The sequence below is a fragment of the Hemibagrus wyckioides genome, linkage group LG02 (assembly GCF_019097595.1).
Source record: "Hemibagrus wyckioides isolate EC202008001 linkage group LG02, SWU_Hwy_1.0, whole genome shotgun sequence".
Taxonomy (NCBI): domain Eukaryota; kingdom Metazoa; phylum Chordata; class Actinopteri; order Siluriformes; family Bagridae; genus Hemibagrus; species Hemibagrus wyckioides.
In genome coordinates this window covers 14,566,428-14,588,724 of record NC_080711.1, presented here as the reverse complement: position 1 = coordinate 14,588,724, position 22,297 = coordinate 14,566,428, and the positions used below count along the sequence as shown (strand labels likewise).

Here is a 22,297-nt window from a genome sequence, read left to right as displayed (position 1 = left end):
CTAAAGATAATGATCACGATTGAGATGTGATGGCTGTACTACTAAATTGGCTATATTTTATATTAATGAATAGTAATTGGAGAAAATTGAATACAAGCAAAAAAAAAAACAAAAAAAACAGCATATGAGCACTATCACCTAAACTTTTTGTACATTAGTACAAAACACCACTTTATTACATGTAAATGTACATTTCAATATTTCAGAGATTTAAACACTGCTATGAATGCTGATGTCATATGTCTAACATATGATTATAAAACAATATCATCCTTATTTGCACTCACTTAGAACCAAACAGACTGTAAATTGGTCTGTGCTATTTTATGTACACTATACTGGGTTTTACACAAGTTTTGGGACACCATTCCAAATCATTTGATTCAGGGGTTGGAATTGCCCCCTTAGTTCCAGTGATAAGAGCTCTTAATGCTTCAGCATTTTCATGCAATTTCATGCTCCCAACTTTGTGGGAACAGTTTGGGGATGACCCCTACCTGTTCCTACATGACTACACACCAGTGAACAAAGCAAGGTCCATGAAGACATGGATGAGTGAGTTTGGTGTGGAGGAACTTGACTGGCCTGCACAGAGCCCTGACCTCAACCTGATAGAACACCTTTGGAATGCAGTGGAGACTACAGACCAGACCTTCTCATCCAACATCAGTGCCTGACCTCACAGATGCAGTTTTAGAGGAATGGTCAAAAGGTCCCATAAACACACTCCTAAACTTTGTGGAAAGCCTTCCCAGAAGAGTTGAAGCTGTTATAGCTGCCAAGGGCGGGCCATCTCCATATTACATTCATGTGCATGTAAAGGCAGACCCAGTTTTGGCCTGGTTTGCAGTCTCCGCTCTAATTCATCCCAAAGGTGTTCTATCAGGTTGAGGTCAGGACTCTGTGCAGGCCAGTCAAGTTCCTCTACACCAAACTCACTCATCCATGTCTTTATGGACCTTGCATCTTGCACTGGTGTACAGTCATGTTGGAACAGGAAGGGGTCATCCCCAAACTATTTCCACAAAGTTGGAACCAAGAAATTGTCCAAAATGTCTTGATATGATGAAGCATGAAAAGTTTCTCTGGAACTAAGGGGCCGAGCCCAACCCCTGAAAAAGAACAACTGAATTTAATAATTTTGAGGGGTGTCCCAAAACTTTATGCAATATAGTGTATCTGCCTTGTCTGTCTGCTCTGTCTTTTGTCTTGCATTGCTTGAATAGGGTAAGTTTACTTTTAAGCCCTTAGTTCTATGTTGTCATATGACATATACTGTACTGTACTTATACTGTAGAAACCCATAAAAGTTACACAGAAGTCTACAACTGGGGGTTTCTTTTACAGATAGAATCCACTGAGAAGCAAGAACTCTTAACCATCCCAAACTTTAGATGTTTTCTGTTTTGTTTTTTGGAGACTCTGACACAAAGTAGAACTCCAGATTTAGATCTACATCTAGGATAAGCCAGCTGTGACAGTAGTAAGAAATGAGGTGACATGAGAAAGAAACAAGTCTCAAACAAAAAGTTATCATCTTCTGGTTAAATCTGGGTTGTTGGAATGGAAACTTGCTGAGTGTGTTGAAGGATGTTTGATATGTACACAATGTAAATAGAAGTCTTTATGATTACAGCAGCAGTTCTTAGAAGAAGTGAGTTTAGAATTTCCAGGCAGGATTGTTGTATTGATGAGTTTTATGGATGAAACGCTAGTCTTTAAGGCATGCTGGTGAGAATATACACAGCTACAGGAGATGCCAGTCCCCAAGTCAGTCCCTCCAGGATTTTGCTAAGGATTTTGGTGACATTTGTGTCTAAAAATGTTTGGTTTTACTGTAGTTTTACAGAAAACTACTTCAATTGGCAAAATCGCAATCACAGGATTCTTCTTTTAAACTACTACCAGTGAAGACACATATGTATCCAAGAGGTATTTGGCTGAATGTGTCACACGACACGTCTTAGCCCAAATCTGTGGACAATTTGCAGTAATTTAGAAATAGTGCAAGCTCTTTCAAATATAGTGGAGTTTGAATTTGCAAAAGATTGAAGAGTGCAGGGGGGTTTAGGGTATCAAACATCACAGCTTAAGAAAACACGATGTTAACGAACTGACAGATCTACACCTTTACCTAAACAATACAGATTTATTACACCTGGCAAAACAAATTAAAAAAAAAAAATCATATTCATAAGAAAATATCCATACTTTCAATCCAGAAGGTCATATCTGGTAAATAAATAAATATAAAATCAAATTAAATCATATTTGGATTGTCCCTGAGTGTAGAAACCTAATAAACAGAGTTTCCATTCAGAGAAGCTTTTAAGAAGTGACAATCCCTTAATTATACAAAAAAAAACCCTTTCAGATCCTATTGCTCCATTTTTATTTACGTTCTTACAAATGGCCCAGGAGTTTCTTTTCATCTGATTAGGTCCATTTTTTCTAGCTTTCATTTTGTCATTTGGAATTGGTTGTATGGCAGCTTGTGCATTATTTTATTTGGCACTTGTGTAGAAATGTAACCCCTTTTATTTTATTTTTTATTCACTTACGTTAAACCCTTCTGCTGAAGCTGCGGAATGTGTCAAAAGTTGGTGCACCAATTGCAATATATTACCCTAATTTTCATTGACTGTTACACCACCTGAAATAACAAAGATGGAAGACAGAAGCCAAAATTTTGGTGGCAGATCCGAAATAAATATATTTACACATATGGATACACATATAACAGATGGAGAGCAGATAATTGATTTGGCAGTAATTATTTCACCTGGGTCTCTGTTTTCTCTTTCAGAGTTCTGGAAAATGGATTGTCTTAACAGAATTTATAGAGCTTTTTATGTCATATTCTGGCATTTAATCCAAAATTTCCACTTCTGTCTTTCAGTTGCATGTGCTCATTTTTTCAGCAGACATTCTCAAAACCTTTGAAAAGAATGCATTTTCCAGTGTGGACTCTGCTATTGCATTCTTGCATCTTTAGCATACACTTAAAAGTTTTACATGATCTACAGTATTATAAAAAGCTTCCTGAAACCTGCACAGTGAATGCAAACGGTTTAATTTGCAGTCATGTTGTGGATGCATGCTAAATGAAAGTAACAAATTTCTGTCACAAAGCCAGATGAATAGAACATCATGCCATTTTTCCAAAGGATCACATGGATCAAAACTTCAAACTCCTCCAACCTGTGAGCAATTACTGTCGCTAATAGGCACACATGACGAATGCTACAGTTTGAAGAGTGTTTCGATGCAGTCTGAATTCTGATTTTCAAATAAGATGTGGCAAACATACGCTGCCGAAATGAAATGTCTCTATTTGTTAGACTCATGCCTGATCTCGGTGCCTTCTATTCAGATTCAAACTAAGAATGAAAATAAAACAACAACATCAAAAAAGAGCCTGCATTCCCTTCTTGATTAGGTCAATAGCAATGGTGGCTGTCACTCTTCCTCACAGTCCAGGCTAGACTGGGCTGTGGAGATATCCTGGCCCTACCAATGGATTTTACAGTGGATCCAATATTGAATCTGTGCTTGGGGGTAGTGTGAGGGGTCAGAACATAGACTTTCCCATGAATCTGGAATCACTGTCACCCCTGGCAAGATCCTAGTAACAGTTTTGGCTCTTTGCTTCAGATAGTTCATCCTTCAAAGCTCTTCTCTCTCTGGAACAGGCTGTTAATCAGGAAAAATCAGAACTTAACTATGATAGCAGTTGAAATGTTAAAGCGTTTAGTTGCTTTGAGAACCTGAACCTGCTAGAACACATAAAATTAAACTAGAATATAATAAATTAAAAAACGAATATGCAGGAAGCTGTCCTCATGTGCAGCATGTAAGCTGCTTGGAAAGATCAATTGTGACTGAGAGACATTCACTTGGTTATACAGCTAAAGGACAGGCCAGAGATTGAAAAACAAGGAAAGGGGAAGCAGAGGATTGGCAGTCAGAAGGTTTGGGAATTTTGCCAGTGGGCCATTCGTGACACTAAACTCATAGACCTTGCTTGAAATTAGCTCTGCTGAAGTCTGATTATTCATTTCCTGTGTTAGTGAACACACGTAGCCTTGTTGGAGAATACAGTGAATAGATGATGCAGAGAAGAACAATAGACTAAAGCCAAAGAAATATCTTTAGTTCTAGTTTTAATAAGAAATATATCTGTTGATTACTGAACCTCAAAAACTGAAAGAATAGAAATGTCACGTGAGAAAACTAAACTGGAGATGTAGGAGAGAAGCAGTGATGTATTAAGTGGAAAAAAACAGACTCAGTTGTGATGGTTGAAAGATGGTCATTGGATTTTAAAGAAATGTATTTATTAATACAAACAGACTTTGCTTTCATTATACGCCTGCTCTATTTGTCATGGGATATAGACATTTCCAGTAAAATTGAGCTTAATAGCTGTCAGAGTGCATTATCTGAAAAACTCTCATTTTCCATAACCTGGAATGATTAAGTGCAATTTTTTCCAATCAGTAAACCCTGACTGGCACACAGAAGCAGTAAAGAAACTCTAGATTAACTCTAGATTTGTTCATTCCTGTCACTGCGAAATGTATACTGGACTTGACTGAATGGCTGTGACAAATTGCAGTGTAATTGAATGAGATCTCATGGGTGTTTGGGAATTCGCTGCCAAATCCCATTTGATATTTTCATTGTGGATGCATGTGTAAGTCTAGTTGTGAGCGCTTTTTCTGGGCTTGCTTGCTGAGTGCTGAGGTGGCAAGTGATGAACCTGACTTTATTTATCTCACTATTAAAAGTCACGCTTTTTGTAATTAGTAACATTCATAGTTTTAGCCAACTGCTGTATGTTTGCACAAAAAGAATTAGATCGCTAACGAGACGCTAATGTGTAGACGCTAAGTGAGGATTCATTTACAAGCACAGAAGTAAACAGTGAACTGAACTGTAAATATGTGGATGTAAATAAAATCACGGATAAACTTAAATGAAGTAACTAAGCAACAAAGCAAAACTAGGCATAGTAAGAACTAGACAATGATAGAATACATGGAATGGTGTAACCACAATTCTATGGTAGATGCATGACTTCATGACTAGAGTGTCTGGCTCCGTTCTGTCCCTGCGTTTAAAGTGAAGTCACCCTGTTTTGTTAACGCTATATTGAGAGCCAAATAGAGGACTGACTGCGTCAATGTTCTTGTGTCTGTGCTTCATTATGGATAGTGCAGTGAATAATGTCATGCTGCCTTGTACCTATGGTAGCGAGCTAGCACTATGGGACAACTGGTAAGCTTATCTCAATAGCAAATATTGCTAAAATTAGCTAGTTAGATGTCAAATTATCAACATTAATGTTTTATATCCTCCTGATGAAAGAACCTGGGACACCTGGGGAAAAATAAAATAAAATAAATATCACTTTTTCACTTCAGTGATGCCAGAAATTGGCAGCAAGACAGAAAAATGTGACTAAAGCTCTAGTGTAGTTTATTAGATGCATGTATCATTACTCAGGGACTTGAAGGATTTGTGTAGTTGGGTACTGATCCATGATATCACCTCTTCTCAATACTAGAATGGTGTGCCTCTTGGTGTGTGTTTTTATATTTTAGAACTGACAGTTATGTATTTTTCTCCTTCTGGTCAACTGGAGGTCAAATTTACTCCTGCACATGTTTTCTTTTTTAACTTATCTTGGGAAACACACGATTATCTAAAAGCAAAATTACGAGAACAGAAATCTGTTCCTCTTCCAATAGTATCACAAGCTTTTATTTGTTTCCACACTCCAGCCTTCTTCCAAGTCCAACTCCTTTGAGAACGTTATCCAAAACAGCTCACCACGCATTCACAGTATCATCATTACGTAATTCAAGCACAAAAGTTTACATCTGCATGAGAACATGAAAGTTGTTCCAGAACAAAACATTGGTTTCTATTTTGGTTGCACTCTTTAAAACACAGAGGTTATTAACTATCCATTCATCTTGTCAACACTCCTGTTTGATGAAACCAAGCGTTCGTACAAAGACATCAATGTTTTTTTTAATTTGCTATAGTTATGCTTGGTCAGAATATAATGTGCCAGGTATAATTTGGAAAAAAAATGGACAGTATTACAACAGACATCATCTGTTTCAGTTAAGTTTATTGGAGAAAATCAAAGGAACCGGATTGCTCAGAAGTAGAAGAGTAGAAACTCTAAGGAAATCCTTCAGATCACAACCTGGGGCTGTAGAGCTGATATGAGTATAAACATATACAATATCTAATATAATCAACACACAACTCTTCTGCTATTCAGTCTCTCACACTGCCTTCTGACTCCAGCTGCTCTCATGAACCTTTCATTTTACACAGACAATGACAGAATTTGACATTTTTCGCTATTCAGCAAAAATAAAATATTCAAATTAGATTTTTTTTATGAAGATTGTCAGTTACTCTTTCCTGTTTCAGGCTGCTTGGGCTCACCAGAAAGGCCCAGATGTTCCACAGACCATTACAATGAGATGCAGGAATGCAGTGCTGGAGTGATGCCCTTACATGAAGTTTTTCTCTACTGGTGCCGAGCATGACCTCTGCCAGGACTGATTCTTTAATCGACTGGATTCGACTAAGTGCAACAGGAAATGGTTAGGGGTGGGATAGGAATCACTTTTGATTGAAGTGAGAATGGGGTGATGTTACTATCTTCCTCAGCTCCTGTTCCACCCTGACCCACTGCTGTCAAATCCTTGTTATCATCTAAACAACTGGTTACTTATTTGACAAACTTGTTATATGACACCTTGGAGGCCTGTCATTTTAGAAGCACAATTGATCCAAAATTCACTGCCTGCCTAAATTCATTTTAAAAAATGTAATATTTACTTCAAATATACTTCAACGTACTAGACATTTAGGAAAACAGCTAGTTGATCAAAGATAAATATGATTAGGGAACATATTTAAAGACATTGTGGGTGCTGCCAAAGGAAAAATCCACCTGATATGCATTTTTTCCAACTGTATGAAGGAAAGGCATTAAAAACGTATCGGAATGTTTTGACCTGCTTCTGGAAATGATTATACTGCTGGCTGTAAGGGGTTTACTAGCTGTGATCTGACTTCTACTTTGGATTAGATAAAAGATCAATTACACCTTCCATTTTTCTTTTTAGCTGAAGGCAGAAGCCATTTAGATGCAGGGAGACCATAAACAACCCTACAGAGATAGTAGCCTGAGCTGAAATTGAAACCAGAGGGCCAGCAAACTGTGGGGCAGCAATGAGTAGTCAGATATGAGATATGCACCAAATTATGTTTGCTAAGCTAGTCAAACATGCTACGGATAACATCTACAAACATAAGACAAAAGGAGAGAGGAAATAAATATCAAATAAATCTGCCATTAACCACTGCGAGTAACTGTGGTGTGGTACTTTGATATTATAACATTCTCTCTCTCTCTCTCTCTTTGTATATTTTCCTCTGTTCTCTCTCTCTCAAAGTCTATTTCTCTGCTGTTCTGGAGGCGGGAGCAGGTTGAGGGATGGCTTTTGGGCTTTCGATGCTGATATAAGAGAGCAACTCAAGACATGTTGCTTCATCGTCAGCAGTTGTATTAATCTAAACCTTGGATATCACTGACCACGAGAGCACAGTCATCACTCTAAAGGTATTTGACTTCGACTCAATTGTTTGCTTCTAGCATTATCATAACATTTTATATATTATTCTAATCTTATCACATGCACAGTGAAGTCACTGAGAGGAGCACATGTAGGCTTGACACTATTAGACAGTGATACATCTGTTTGCCTGATCACTCAGTATATGATCTTTATGTTAGAAAACAGCCTTGATTTATGTTGTGCGCTGCATATCAATGACATACATATATGTGGTTACAATAAACCTCTGTGCCAGACTCCGCCTAACATTGTTTTGTCGAGATTTTTTTTTTTTTTTTTTTGAAATGTGTGAAACATATGCCATTGTTGAATGAACGGAGAGCAGATGAACTGAGGAAGTTGAGGGTAATGTGTTGTATTTGTACTGGCTGCATATTAAACGATTAGACATTTTAAAATGACATCAGTGTTGTGCTGCTAAGGACGATGAGACTGAAAAGGGATCTGATCCTGCTGGTACTCATCTCTTTATGCGTCGCTCAGAAGAAGGCCACGCAGGAAACGTGGGAGCACAGAGGTAACAGCTTTCTTTACCAGTTTATCAGTTCAGTAAAAAAAAGAAAACATGGATTCTGAGAAATTACATCATTCTGTGTTGTTCTCTAGTGCTTGTTCTGTTTCATTGCAGAAAAATGTTCAATGTAATGTTTCATAATAGACATTCTCAGTGTTTTAATTTCAGGAACCTACTCAGTAAAAAGAAAAACTTGCAAAAATGTATAGCTTTTTATTTCCACACAGGTTATACAGAAATCCAAAGCTAGCATAAAGGCTTTTTCTAAAAGACCGAAAGTGGCTCACTGCCAATGAAATGGACACATAGCACTCAATGCATTTGGTATAATTTGTAAATGGTTTGTATACCTGCTTACCTCATAGATAAAACAAATGGCAAAAGCTGCTCAAACCTGACCCAAGTGCTGGACAACTGGAAATATGCCATCATGTATCAGGTGAAGGATCTGCTGGTCAATGACCATGCTTCAGTCTTACCTGAATATGTGAGGTAAGTGAATAGATGTGCAGAATGCATTTTTATCACAGAATATCCCTGAAAGTAAGTTCACCAGTCAAGAACAGCAACAGAAATATGGTTTTCAATGCGTTACTTAATAATTGTGTTTATTAAGTGAAATCAGGGCTAAGATTCAATTTTATAGATTATTTTACCACAGTCATGCTCTATTTTAGCCATGATTTCTGCAAAAACAATTACTTTTAATGTGTGTGTGTGTGTGTGTGTGTGTGTGTGCTGTTTGGAATAACTCTAATTGAATCTTACTACCTAACTTACCAAAGCAATTTTATTACTTGTGTTAAGTTGTTAATTTCTGGCGTAGCTACCACTGGAATTGATTCAGTCCCTATTAAAAAATGTGCCATGACTTGACTTCCATTACCTCATACAATCCTTTATGAAAGAACAGGAATAGCAAGGCCAATTCTTTTGTTTTTGCTCTACACTGAAGACATTCGGGTTCGAGATCAAAAGATGAATATGAGCTGATAGATCAGAATTTCAAAGTTCATTTCCTGATATTTAGATGTGTTAAACAATTTAGAACATGGCACCTTTGGTGGCAGACCACCCATATATTAATTGAGCAAAAAATATTGGAACAGTTAATCTAAAAGTAAATAACACAATAACAACATAAAAGTAAAAATTCACTAGTCAATAAATAAATAAATAAATCACACATTAGATCTTCATGAACAAAATATTCAAGTTGAAAGTCTTTATTCATTGTGAAAGTGAAAATTGAAACTTGCATGAATTTTAACATGGCAGCTCATACTGTAAGTTAGTAGTGTGCATGGCCCCCATGTGCCTCTATGCACTGCTGACAATGTCTGGGCATTCTCGTGACAAGATCGCTGATAGTGTCCTGGATATTCTCCCAGACCTGGATCAGGGCATCAGTGAGCTCCTGGAGAGTCCGTCGTGCTACTTGGCGGCTTCAGATGCTCTAATACGTAACGTCCCAGATGTTTTCAATTGGATTCATGGCTGGGAAATGTGATGGCCAATCAACGGCACCAGTGCATTCATCATCCAGAGACTGCCTACACACTCTGACCTCAAGTCATACACCAGAAAGAATCCAGGGTTCACTACACCAGGATAAGGTCTGACAGTGGTTCTGAGGATTTCATCCTGGTTCCTAACAGGAGTAAGTGTACTGTTGGCTAGCATGTGGAGGTCTGTGTAACCCTCAAAATATATTACTCTAAAGACCCACTGCCACACTGGTCCTGCTGCAGGAAGCAAAAAGTTCCCCACTCCACCTTAATACTCTTTCACATCCGTCACAAAGAGTAGATACTGATCCTGCTGCTGGGTTGTTGCCCATCTACGGTCCTGTCCAGCTCTCCTTGTGTAATAGCCCATCTCCCTGTATCTCATCCATGCTCTTGAAACTGTGCTCAGAGACAACGTGACGGCACGTATGGAGGAGCTTGACTACCTGTGCAAGCTCTTTGGGTTGCAGGTATTGCCTCATGCTACAAGTAGTGAGAAGGAACCTAACAAAATGCAAAACTCGAGACAAATCAGTCAGGAAGAATCAAGAGAGAGGAATTGTCTGTGGCCACCACCTGCAAAATCATCCGCTCTTTAAGGGTTGTTTCCTTTCCAGAGCACCTGTCACTTTCATTTGCACCATAGCAAGTAAAACGCTATGCTTCCTAGCCCTGAAGTTTAACTGATTTACTGTTAGGTGTTCTTTTTCCATTCTTTCAGCAGTGTATTTGGTAGCATGCATCCAATCTAATTTGGAGGAACTTTATCATGCAACAAGACAATGATCTAAAAACACACTGCCAACACAACAAGAGAAAACAAAGTTATTAACTGTTTAGACAATAAACCTAATAAGTCACACCACAAGAAGAAACACCAAACAGCGACATTTTCCATCATGTGAAAAATGGTTGGGTTTAAACAAAAGGTGCATTGTTCTTCAGTGTATAGGAAAAAAAGAAAGATATTGATCTTCCTGTTCTTACTTTCAGAGGAGACTGTACATGGCAACACTTTGGGATTCAAAATCACTGAGATTTTGAATCCCAAAGATCTTTTCAGTACTTCTGTTAAATTGTTCACAGGATCAAGCCTCTATCTGAAGCCGTAGATGACCTCTACAAGCAATTCAACACCCTGAAAGACAGCCTGGGCAAACTCACCAGTAAATTTGACAAGGTGGAGGATTTCGTGGATGAGCTACAGGCAGGGAAAATACCCAAAGCCTGGATGTGGAAGGCACCAAAGCGTCCACCAGTCCGAGTGCCGACTCAGACACCAGTGAGAGCCTCGGGTAGGGGACAGTGGGTCCGCAGGGCAAGAGCCAGGAGAGGCCCTGGTACTTAGTGGACATTAGTGGGAAATTTAGTGAGATATTGACACGGCTGTATTTTATACACTATTAGTTAAAATGTTCTTTAATTGTTCATTGGATAAATAAGGGTCCTTAGCTTCCTAAAAGAATTCTACTTGATAGGGGATATCTTGATAGTGAAATTATGTTTAAGGGGTTCTTCTTTGGTACAACTTAAAAGACCATGAGGGTTTTTAATTCCTTTAAACAGGATTTCTATATTAATATAATTATATACATCAACCAAAGATAATAACACTGACAAATGCAGTCAATTAGCATTGTATTACACTATAAGGAACATGTGATGTTTTATTTGATTAAAATGCAAAGCTTTGCCTATGATATCTAGTTTTAAAATTAGCAGCCAAATCAGCAGGGCTGATTACACTTGCTTTGGCAAATCTTATTATGGCAAATGTATAAATAAAATTGCCTTTTTATCAGATACCAGATATATATATATATATATTTATCACATATAGTTTGTTAAATGTCTGCTACTATAATAAAATGTACACATGGATTTAAATGCTATACTTTTACTCAAGCCTCTTGGTAATGATCTGAAATATGGAAAGGTCACTAATGTATTTAATACATTTGATCAATCTAGGACAATGCTGTTTAATATAGCTGCAAGAAATAAAACAAAACAGGTCTGAACAGAGCTTTTTAATAATCCAGGATTATTTCAGATTTCAATCTTTATTAACAGATGAATGAGAAAGACATCAATATAACGGGTAACATTAAGCTTCCTAATCATTATTTTTTATTATTTTCATTATATGTAAGTACTCTTTCCACAGTTTTAATGACGTGATGATTTTGTTAAATGTTTTCTGGTCTTGTGTGTGTGTGCAGTTCAAATCTGTTCTAGGTGGGTGTGACATGAGAGTTATGGGTAAAATGTTTATTAAATAAAGGCAATAAAGCCTTCAATGTGCTTCATCCATTCAGTCCATCTGGTCAGTTTTTAGACAATGTTATTCCAACAGATGTTACATTTGTGTTCATTTGCAAATTAAGTATCTGTAAGGTATAACTGTCCATTTAAAACTGTCTCGATGAACACAGTTTAATTAGCAGCATAATCAGGATTCAGTGACTATAGCCATAATGTAAGGTAAGTCCTTTCACAGGAGCTGTAGAACATTTGTCTAAAATATTATTCTTCAATGTGCCCCTGGTAGCCATGATGTGGATTTTCATCAACATATTTTTTAATATACCAACAAGATATGCTTGCTTTTAGTCTTTCTTCAACAACAAAGTCCAGCGCAGCCTGTAGCAAAAAAACAACAACACATGATTAAATCATGGAAACTTCGGTAGATGTACAAAATACCTGTTCATCTCATTGGGCATTCTGTTTATCAAGCTAGGTTAGCTGTAAAAGCTTGATTGACTATAATTTTAAGGCTTCCTTAAAAGAATGTATCTACTCTAAAGACCCTAGAGAAATATTGCAAGAACATTTAATGTAACCTGAAGTAATGGTAACTGGGTGATCCCAGTTAGTAATGGTAATACTTATTGTCGCAGTTATTATCCTTGTTTGTATTTGACCATGATATTTCCGATATCCATATCATGATGATGTTTTTCAGGCTACTTTCTTTTTATATTTGTTTCCTAAATACAGTAATACCTTGCAGATCCGCGTCTCACGATTCCCGGCTTCATTGACCCACGAAATTCTCGTTGGAATTTGCATCTGCGATTTTTTTCGCAGACCCGCAAAATCCTCGCAAAATCCTGCAAAAGTGTTTATGGCTAATTTCGTGGCAATGTATATATTTTCATGCTTTTTAATGCAAAATTATTAGGAAAGAAATATGTTTATTAATTTAGTAATATAAAGATAAAAGTAAACTCAACAAAATATCAATATAAATGAAATATAAATGTTATTTTAATGATATCGAACGTCGCTGATATCACGTACGTACGGTACAGCCATTACGACACGCTATTGGCTGGAAGGGTTGGAAGTAGCCAATCACAGAGCATTAACAGTTTTAGCTAGCTGCTGATTGGCTGGTAGCTATGATGCTTTATATGCGTGATATCGCGGTTCATCTCCCCGCACCTTGTGCTCGGTTTAACACGCACGTGTATTCCGTGAATCAGTGATCTCAGTGATTTTTCCCTTGGTTTTTACACAGGCGATACTGTACTCTATTTTTTACATCAAACATTTATTTATTTTTTAAGAGTAATGTATTAAGCTAACTTTTAAATGAAATTAAAGTGTTTTGGGACCATGATTGGGGTCATATTTAGGGTTTAAACTCTAAAAATAAGCATTTACAGTGCAGTATTAGCATTTTTAGTGACTCCACTGAACATCCGCGAAACCTCGTCATTCGCGATGGGTCCTGGAACGTAACCTCGCGGATGTGTGAGGTATTACTGTAATCTCATTCATTATTTTGTAAATGTCATACTTTCCAACTGCACAGGTGGTATTATTATTACCATCTCCTGTACAAACTCCCCTTAAAACCAAAATATTGGAAATGTGATGTGCAATATGTGTTTGTATGTTTATTCGTTAAAATCATATCTTTACGAGAAAAAAGAGAAATGTTTGCACAGTGAATGTTTCAAACTGTGTGTCTGATTATAATTTCTACTAGGTAGTTAGGGATGAAACTGAAGTTGGGTCCCTGGCTAAAGAAGATTGAGAAACTCCATCCATAGGAAGATATGATGTTACTGTGGTACTTCATGGTAATTATGATGCCGATTTAGTGTTACTGTGGTACTTCATGGTAATAACTGCTTTAGTGTTACTGTGGTACTTCATGGTAACTAATAATAATGATTTAGTGTCACAGTGGTACTTTATGGTAACTGTGATACTGCTTTAGTGTTACTGTGGTACTTCATGGTAACTAATAATAATGATTTAGTGTCACAGTGGTACTTTATGGTAACTGTGATACTGCTTTAGTGTTACTGTGGTACTTCATGGTAACTAATAATAATGATTTAGTGTCACAGTGGTACTTTATGGTAACTGTGATACTGCTTTAGTGTTACTGTGGTACTTCATGGTAACTAATAATAATGATTTAGTGTCACAGTGGTACTTTATGGTAACTGTGATACTGCTTTAGTGTTACTGTGGTACTTCAGGGTAACTATGATACTGCTTTAGTGTTACTGTGGTACTTCATGGTAACTATGATACTGCTTTAGTGTTACTGTGGTACTTCAGGGTAACTATGATACTGCTTTAGTGTTACTGTGGTACTTCATGGTAACTATGGTACTGCTTTAGTGTTACTGTGGTACTTCAGGGTAACTATGATACTGCTTTAGTGTTACTGTGGTACTTCAGGGTAACTATGATACTGCTTTAGTGTTACTGTGGTACTTCATGGTAACTATGATACTGCTTTAGTGTTACTGTGGTACTTCAGGGTAACTATGATACTGCTTTAGTGTTACTGTGGTACTTTATGGTAATAACTATGATACTGCTTTAGTGTTACTGTGGTACTTCAGGGTAACTATGATACTGCTTTATTGTTACTGTGGTACTTCAGGGTAACTATGATACTGCTTTAGTGTTACTGTGGTACTTTATGGTAACTAATAATAATGATTTAGTGTCACAGTGGTACTTCATGGTAACTAATAATAATGATTTAGTGTCACAGTGGTACTTCATGGTAACTGTGATACTGCTTTAGTGTTACTGTGGTACTTCATGGTAACTATGATACTGCTTTAGTGTTACTGTGGTACTTCATGGTAACTAATAATAATGATTTAGTGTCACAGTGGTACTTTATGGTAACTATGATACTGCTTTAGTGTTACTGTGGTACTTCATGGTAACTGTGATACTGCTTTAGTGTTACTGTGGTACTTTATGGTAATAACTATGATACTGCTTTAGTGTTACTGTGGTACTTCAGGGTAACTATGATACTGCTTTATTGTTACTGTGGTACTTCAGGGTAACTAATAATAATGATTTAGTGTCACAGTGGTACTTCATGGTAACTAATAATAATGATTTAGTGTCACAGTGGTACTTCATGGTAACTGTGATACTGCTTTAGTGTTACTGTGGTACTTCAGGGTAACTATGATACTGCTTTAGTGTTACTGTGGTACTTCAGGGTAACTATGATACTGCTTTAGTGTTACTGTGGTACTTCATGGTAACTATGATACTGCTTTAGTGTTACTGTGGTACTTCATGGTAACTATGATACTGCTTTAGTGTTACTGTGGTACTTCATGGTAACTAATAATAATGATTTAGTGTCACAGTGGTACTTTATGGTAACTGTGATACTGCTTTAGTGTTACTGTGGTACTTCATGGTAACTGTGATACTGCTTTAGTGTTACTGTGGTACTTCATGGTAACTAATAATAATGATTTAGTGTCACAGTGGTACTTCATGGTAACTAATAATGATTTAGTGTCACAGTGGTACTTCATGGTAACTGTGATACTGCTTTAGTGTTACTGTGGTACTTCATGGTAACTATGATACTGCTTTAGTGTTACTGTGGTACTTCATGGTAACTAATAATAATGATTTAGTGTCACAGTGGTACTTTATGGTAACTGTGATACTGCTTTAGTGTTACTGTGGTACTTCATGGTAACTGTGATACTGCTTTAGTGTTACTGTGGTACTTTATGGTAACTGTGATACTGCTTTAGTGTTACTGTGGTACTTTATGGTAACTATGATACTGCTTTAGTGTTACTTCATGGTAACTAATAATAATGATTTAGTGTCACAGTGGTACTTTATGGTAACTGTGATACTGCTTTAGTGTTACTGTGGTACTTTATGGTAACTGTGATACTGCTTTAGTGTTACTGTGGTACTTTATGGTAACTGTGATACTGCTTTAGTGTTACTGTGGTACTTTATGGTAACTGTGATACTGCTTTAGTGTTACTGTGGTACTTCATGGTAACTATGATACTGCTTTAGTGTTACTGTGGTACTTCATGGTAACTATGATACTGCTTTAGTGTTACTGTGGTACTTTATGGTAACTGTGATACTGCTTTAGTGTTACTGTGGTACTTCATGGTAACTGTGATACTGCTTTAGTGTTACTGTGGTACTTCATGGTAACTATGATACTGCTTTAGTGTTACTGTGGTACTTCATGGTAACTATGATACTGCTTTAGTGTTACTGTGGTACTTCATGGTAACTATGATACTGCTTTAGTGTTACTGTGGTACTTCATGGTAACTATGATACTGCTTTAGTGTTACTGTGGTACTTCATGGTAACTATGATACTGCTTTAGTGTTACTGTGGTACTTCATGGTAACTATGATACTGCTTTAGTGTTACTGTGGTACTTTATGGTAACTGTGATACTGCTTTAGTGTTACTGTGGTACTTCATGGTAACTGTGATACTGCTTTAGTGTTACTGTGGTACTTCATGGTAACTATGATACTGCTTTAGTGTTACTGTGGTACTTCATGGTAACTGTGATACTGCTTTAGTGTTACTGTGGTACTTTATGGTAACTATGATACTGCTTTAGTGTTACTGTGGTACTTTATGGTAACTGTGATACTGCTTTAGTGTTACTGTGGTACTTCATGGTAACTGTGATACTGCTTTAGTGTTACTGTGGTACTTCATGGTAACTATGATACTGCTTTAGTGTTACTGTGGTACTTCATGGTAACTGTGATACTGCTTTAGTGTTACAGTGGTACTTCATGGTAACTATGATACTGCTTTAGTGTTACTGTGGTACTTCATGGTAACTGTGATACTGCTTTAGTGTTACTGTGGTACTTTATGGTAACTATGATACTGCTTTAGTGTTACTGTGGTACTTTATGGTAACTGTGATACTGCTTTAGTGTTACTGTGGTACTTCATGGTAACTATGATACTGCTTTTCCCCATGATGTATAATATTATAGTGTACCTTGGCCAGACTCGCAGCTACTCCTTTACCTCTGAAAGACTCCGGAACTTCCGTTGATAACAAATGCACGTGCCCTTTCCTCCTGTGAGAGTACTGCAGCACGGCGTTTTGCGCTTTACCTTTAACATTACAAACGACAAAAAAACACACATAAAATGTCATTTTCCCATGGAGTTTATTAAGGATATATGATTTTGACGTTTAATGACATGAAAATAAAATAAACATATTCGATATGAACGGAGCGACACGTCACCTCCGTCGTCCAGTGTGACGGTGAAGCGACGCTGCTGCCGGTCATGAACCACTCTGTAGGGCTCGCTGCTCAATACACAAAATGGAGACGTGCTTAATTTGATTTTGGTTAGTGTCCCTGCTCCTTTGCAAACGCCGTTTCGAAAGAGCATTGTGTGCAGTCCCATGTCTCCTTGCTCAGTGTCATTCACGAATATGTTAGAGACTCGTCCTTGCTTTCAGCCATGTTTACGGAAGCGAGCAGACGACAGCAAGACAAATCCTCAGAGGAACACAAGATGGCGCGGTTACTTCACTAACGTGCTACAAACTCTCTCACACAAGCACGGCTAATAAAGCGCTCATTTATTTATTTCTGTCAGCCCCATAAATATCCCTTATTAATTACTTATTTCCCGGACAGAACTGTATATGTTTAACTGAATTCACACTTGATGAAACAGCACGACATTTTCCCCCGCTAGGAACAAATACACTTAAGGTGATTGAGTGCAAAAGTTTATTAAAACAGTTCCACATATTTATCCTCTATTGTAATGCGACAGGCTGTTATTCTCAAGCAGTTTGCTGTAAACACTTATGTTAAGAGTCAGTGATGTTATTAAAACAGCTTTTACATGCCCTTAAACAACAATTACAAAGAGCTAAACTATCACATAGATGGAGAAGATAGTAAAAACATGGCGAGCTGCCACAACAATGATTTAGAAATGGACCAAACATGAAAGACACAAAGACTACCAAACAACTGAAGGAACTAGAGACTTGCAGAAATCCGTGGAAAATAGACAAAGATCTTAAGAAAGGTCCTTAGAAGGAAGGTGTAGGGGAAAATGGTCACTTTTACCGTATACACCGATCAGGCATAATATTATGACCATCTACCTAATATTGTGTTGGTCTCCTTTTACTGCCAAGACAGCCCTGACCCGTCATGCACTGTGTATTCTGACCTGTCTATCAGAACCAGCATTAAATTCTTCAGCAATTTGAGCAACAGTAGCTTGTCTGATGGATTGGATCACACGGGCCAGCCTTCACTCCCCACGTGCATCAAAGAGCCTTGGCCACCCATGACCCTGTCACCAGTTCACCACTGCTCCTTCCTTGGACCACTTTTGATAGATACTGACCACTGCAGACCGGGAACACGCTACAAGAGCTGCAGTTTTGGAGATGCTCTGATCCAGTCGTCTAGCCATCACACTTTGGCCCTTCGTCAAATTTGCTCAAATCTTTATGCTTGCCCATTTTTCCTGCTTCTAACACATCAACTTTGAGAACAAAACGTTCACTTGCTGCCTAATATATCCCACCCACTAACAAGTGCCATGATGAGGAGATAATCAGTGTTATACACTTCACCGGTCAGTGCTCATAATGTTATGCCTGATCGGTGTATATCACATTCAGGAACATAAATCTATTTGTTTCACTACAAATATATTAACATTTTGTGACATGATGTAATTTCACAAGAGTACTTGTGATAAAAACACAAAAGGTTTTGAATACAGCTCAAATAATGTCACATTTCACTGCTCCACACTTGTAGCTTTCCTCACTCCTGCTGCCATTACAGCGAAGAAGAAGTTGGGAAAGAGAGAGCGGGAGTAGATAGCTGCTTTTGAGATGGAGTGGGCCATGATGATTTCTTTCTTCTTACTGCCCAAAGTTTGCAGTATTGCATTGGCCATCTCTTCTGGTGAAATGCCATGAGGTTTCTGTCCTGTTAGCACTGCAGATTTCAATGAACAAGAGACAATTACGCAAAAGTCAAGAGGGATCGTGTGATTGCTTGGTTTATGAGAGGATGTATCTGATAGAGGGGTGGATTTACCTGACAGGATGGAATTGCTCGTGGTGGTGTGCTGGGTTGTGGGAGCAGAGGTTATAAAGGTATGGCTGATGGTGCTAACAGAGATGCCAGACTCTTGCACCTCAGCTCTTAGGCAGTCGAAGAAGGCTTGTACTGCATGTTTGGAGGCAGCATCTGAAAAATACATTGTTATGGGATACTGAAAAAAATAGGTACTAATTCTGCTTTTTTTTCAAGCATGAAAATGCATAAGCAAATATATCAATACTGTAATTTAGGGTAAGGATTTTGATGTAAGGAATTTAATTTAATATAAACCCATAATTTAGCTAGCACTGCTTTCAGAATTGTGCTCTTATATAAATAAATAAATAAATAAATAAATAATTTAATTAACACCCCTTGACCAATAAGAAATGAATATTTAATTATAATTAGCTGATTATTTGCAATATTTTTTTTATATTAACCTAAACATCACACTACAACCTTTTTATTATAGCCCTTTAATAATTTTGAAGGTCACTGATCCTAATAAATAAATAGAAGCATTTAGGATTTAGTCACTGTGTGACAACATGAATTTCAGTGTCCTCTAACCAAACTCACAAGTTGTTCGGAAAGGAACGGTCAGTTTTCCCTGAATGCTGTTGACCAGGAGAATGTGGCCAGACCTTCTGGAGATCATTGAGGGCAGAACACCTGCAATCATGAAAATATAATTTTAACACACCATGTCACTACTTCAACAGCAAGGTGATGGAAATGATGATGTCACACCTTTGGCCAGCGTGATTGGTCCAAAGTAGTTGACATCCATAACTGTCTTGTCCATTTCCAGAGACAGAGACTGTGCAGGTGCCTTCACTTTCATGCTGCTGTTAATGATGAGAATGTCCAGGTAGCCATAGCAGTCAAGTACATCTGACAGCACATCTGGCATCATCTCCATGTCTGTGAAATCCAGCTGTATTAATTTCGGTGGGAATGTCTGGAAAATTGTAAATTGAACATGTAGTGAATTAGAGGAATTCACATTTAAACTGGAACGTTAACAATTACATTCTTAAATGGCCAGTATTGTACCAGAAAATACTCTTTAGATGGATTCCATAGAAAAAACAAATTACGCTTCACTAAAGATTCTTTCCAAACATGATCCAATTTTCAATTTTAGATAATTACCACAATAACTGAAAAATCAATTTCCAACACAAGATTTAACATAATGGTAAAATTCATGGTGAGAGATTTGTTTGTAGTTATCCATGGCACCAGGGGCGGACTTAGTGATTTGGGGGCCCTAAGCGATTCCAGGTATGGGAATCTCACACATGTGCAGTACAATAGGAACGTTCCACTATTCATGAATCATGGGGGGGGCGCATTTGAAAAGATGTAATAATAATGTTAAAATCTTAATGGTTATAGACAGACCATACAATATAAGTACTATATGATTTATATAGGCTTCTTGGTATTGGTCGGGGCCCCCTAATTCCCCGGGGCCCTACGCGGCTGCTTACCTTGCTTATTGGTTAAGTCCGCCCCTGCATGGCACTAGCAGATATCTAACAGTCTATCAACAGGGTGTAAAAGAAACCAAAAATGGTTCTTCATTATCATCTTCATCAATTTATAGGAATGTTTAATCTGAGATGATAGTACAAACTAAAAAATAAGAATTTTTGATATTGGTGAGTATATACCAATTAATTAATTATATATATTGTGTGTGTGTGTGTGTGTGAGAGAGAGAGAGAGAGAGACAGCGAGAGAGAGAGAGTCAGAAAGATTGTTGACAGGATCTTCCCAGAATATGAATTTTATTTGCAGACGTTTTTCAAATGGAGAAATCCAATACTTGTTGCCCTTCCTGTCCAACTAAATTGTGTGAAAGCCTACACAATATATACCACAAGTTTTAATGTCATTATGTGATAAGATTCAGAGAGGACATATCACACTGATAATGAACGTGTACAGCTTATCTATCATGTGTACAGTATATTCTATCCACTTAGGCTGTAAGAGCATTAATAATAAGAATCTTTATTTGGATGTTTTTGTTCTGAACGATGTCATTAACACAAGTAGGCGATGTTATATTAACGTGTACAGTGGCTTAGTGCAGTTCTCTATTGCATAAATCTTAAAAAAAATTGGTTTCCAGATATCAAAAACTGTAGTTTGTTTAAAGCATCTTGGAGAACTTGTTATAATACTTTGAAGCAATGTTAGCTGTCTCATTTGACAAAAGCTACTGAACATCCCTTCTATTCTATAATACTGTACTATAATTCACTATGTGGTCATATAATCAGATCATTTCTGAAAATGTGAGCCAGTTGGAAGCCGATATCACATATTACAGTGTAAAATTTGTATATTGGATTACAGGATTATAACCGTTCATGGTGTCTAGGTGGATGTTTTGAGTTGTTTGTGTTTTTGTCTCTACTTACTAAAATAGGATCTGATTCATTGACCAGCTGCTGTGCCAGAGCTTCAAGCTTTTCCCAGCTCTTCCCACAGAGGATCAGCCGGGCTCCTCGCTTGTGGAAGAGCTTTGCACACTCTTAAATAACAGAGGTGCGTAATCAGAACTGACCGATAATTCGTGAAATACATGAGGAAATACATGGAATAATAACATACCTTTCCCCAGGGCTGATAATGAATCGCTTATTAGCACTACTTTGTTTTGCACAGGTGTTTTGTGCAGCATTTGCAGTATCACACTGTACAGATGGAATATTCCTGCTGCCACCACCACAACAACAGACAGCAGCAAAACTGTGGGCATTTGTGACTCCTGAAAGACATAATAAGGTAAAAGATCTCCTGTTCTATGTAAAAAGAAATGCTAAAAGTCTACAATATTTCATTCTTTTTACATTTACTTACTGCACTGTTGTGCTTATGCATGGTGGTGTTTGAAAGTCTTTTCAGGTATCTCAGAATATAAAAGCAAGTCACGTGATTCTGAAAGATCAGAAAAGCAAGCAATTTTCTAATGGCATACATTTCAATTAAAGTTAATTTAGATGGGAAGATACAAATACTGCTTTGGTTTAAATTCAGGCATTTAAATCATGGCATTTGTCAGATCAGCGGACACCATTTCCCAGAACACACCGCGTCCTACAGACATGGCCGCCCTGGACTACACTCACCAGAATTCACACACACACACATTCACAGTCACCAGACTTCTTATGAAGTACA

The 22,297-nt window shown here is 37.5% G+C and overlaps 3 protein-coding genes across 5 annotated transcripts in view; 1 reads left to right on the top strand and 2 right to left on the bottom strand.

Annotated features, from left to right (window-relative positions):
- The first annotated feature begins 7,495 nt into the window (after nt 1-7,495).
- Nucleotides 7,496-11,976, top strand: si:dkey-282h22.5 (uncharacterized protein LOC107988040 homolog). 2 transcript variants are annotated; one of them, XM_058415240.1, is made up of 4 exons: nt 7,496-7,654; nt 8,093-8,187; nt 8,550-8,676; nt 10,779-11,966. In XM_058415240.1, exons 2-4 carry the CDS (start codon nt 8,097-8,099, stop codon nt 11,038-11,040), a joined length of 480 nt encoding a protein of 159 aa, XP_058271223.1. In that variant the 5' UTR covers nt 7,496-7,654; nt 8,093-8,096; the 3' UTR covers nt 11,041-11,966. The 2 variants fall into 2 exon arrangements, with proteins under 2 accessions (XP_058271223.1, XP_058271233.1); XM_058415250.1 differs by having other exon boundaries at nt 7,540-7,654; nt 8,078-8,187; nt 10,779-11,976.
- im:6904045 (protein NATD1) lies at nt 11,641-17,568 on the bottom strand. Of its 2 annotated transcripts, none has more exons than XM_058415275.1 (3): nt 17,252-17,568; nt 17,025-17,114; nt 11,641-12,335 (listed from the first exon to the last, which is right to left on the bottom strand). In XM_058415275.1, the coding sequence occupies exons 1-3, from the start codon at nt 17,415-17,417 to the stop codon at nt 12,313-12,315; spliced, it is 279 nt and encodes a 92-aa protein (XP_058271258.1). In that variant the 5' UTR covers nt 17,418-17,568; the 3' UTR covers nt 11,641-12,312. The 2 variants fall into 2 exon arrangements, with proteins under 2 accessions (XP_058271258.1, XP_058271248.1); XM_058415265.1 differs by having other exon boundaries at nt 16,996-17,114; nt 17,252-17,557.
- A 200-nt stretch (nt 17,569-17,768) lies between these two features.
- dhrs7ca (dehydrogenase/reductase (SDR family) member 7Ca) overlaps nt 17,769-22,297 on the bottom strand; it is a 6,654-nt gene continuing 2,125 nt past the window's right edge. Inside the window, exons 2-8 of the mRNA XM_058415227.1 lie at nt 21,977-22,054; nt 21,728-21,884; nt 21,535-21,647; nt 19,850-20,060; nt 19,679-19,771; nt 19,091-19,243; nt 17,769-18,988 (exon numbers count right to left, since the gene is read on the bottom strand). Coding sequence (XP_058271210.1) covers nt 18,786-18,988; nt 19,091-19,243; nt 19,679-19,771; nt 19,850-20,060; nt 21,535-21,647; nt 21,728-21,884; nt 21,977-21,997 — 951 coding nt within the window. The 5' untranslated portion in view covers nt 21,998-22,054 and the 3' untranslated portion in view covers nt 17,769-18,785. The remainder of the gene's footprint in view (nt 18,989-19,090; nt 19,244-19,678; nt 19,772-19,849; nt 20,061-21,534; nt 21,648-21,727; nt 21,885-21,976; nt 22,055-22,297) is intronic.

Bases quoted from the DNA above. Each gene is read 5' to 3' on its own strand.
- si:dkey-282h22.5 (XM_058415250.1), top strand. From the start codon at position 8,097: ATGAGACTGAAAAGGGATCTGATCCTGCTGGTACTCATCTCTTTATGC. The intron at 8,188-8,549 runs GTAACAGCTTTC...CTTACCTCATAG, and splicing joins GGAAACGTGGGAGCACAGAG to ATAAAACAAATGGCAAAAGC. The intron at 8,677-10,778 runs GTAAGTGAATAG...AATTGTTCACAG, and splicing joins GTCTTACCTGAATATGTGAG to GATCAAGCCTCTATCTGAAG.
- im:6904045 (XM_058415265.1), bottom strand. From the start codon at position 17,417: ATGGGACTGCACACAATGCTCTTTCGAAACGGCGTTTGCAAAGGAGCA. The intron at 17,115-17,251 runs GTGACGTGTCGC...GTAATGTTAAAG, and splicing joins CGTCACACTGGACGACGGAG to GTAAAGCGCAAAACGCCGTG. The intron at 12,336-16,995 runs GTACACTATAAT...TTTTTGCTACAG, and splicing joins TAGCTGCGAGTCTGGCCAAG to GCTGCGCTGGACTTTGTTGT.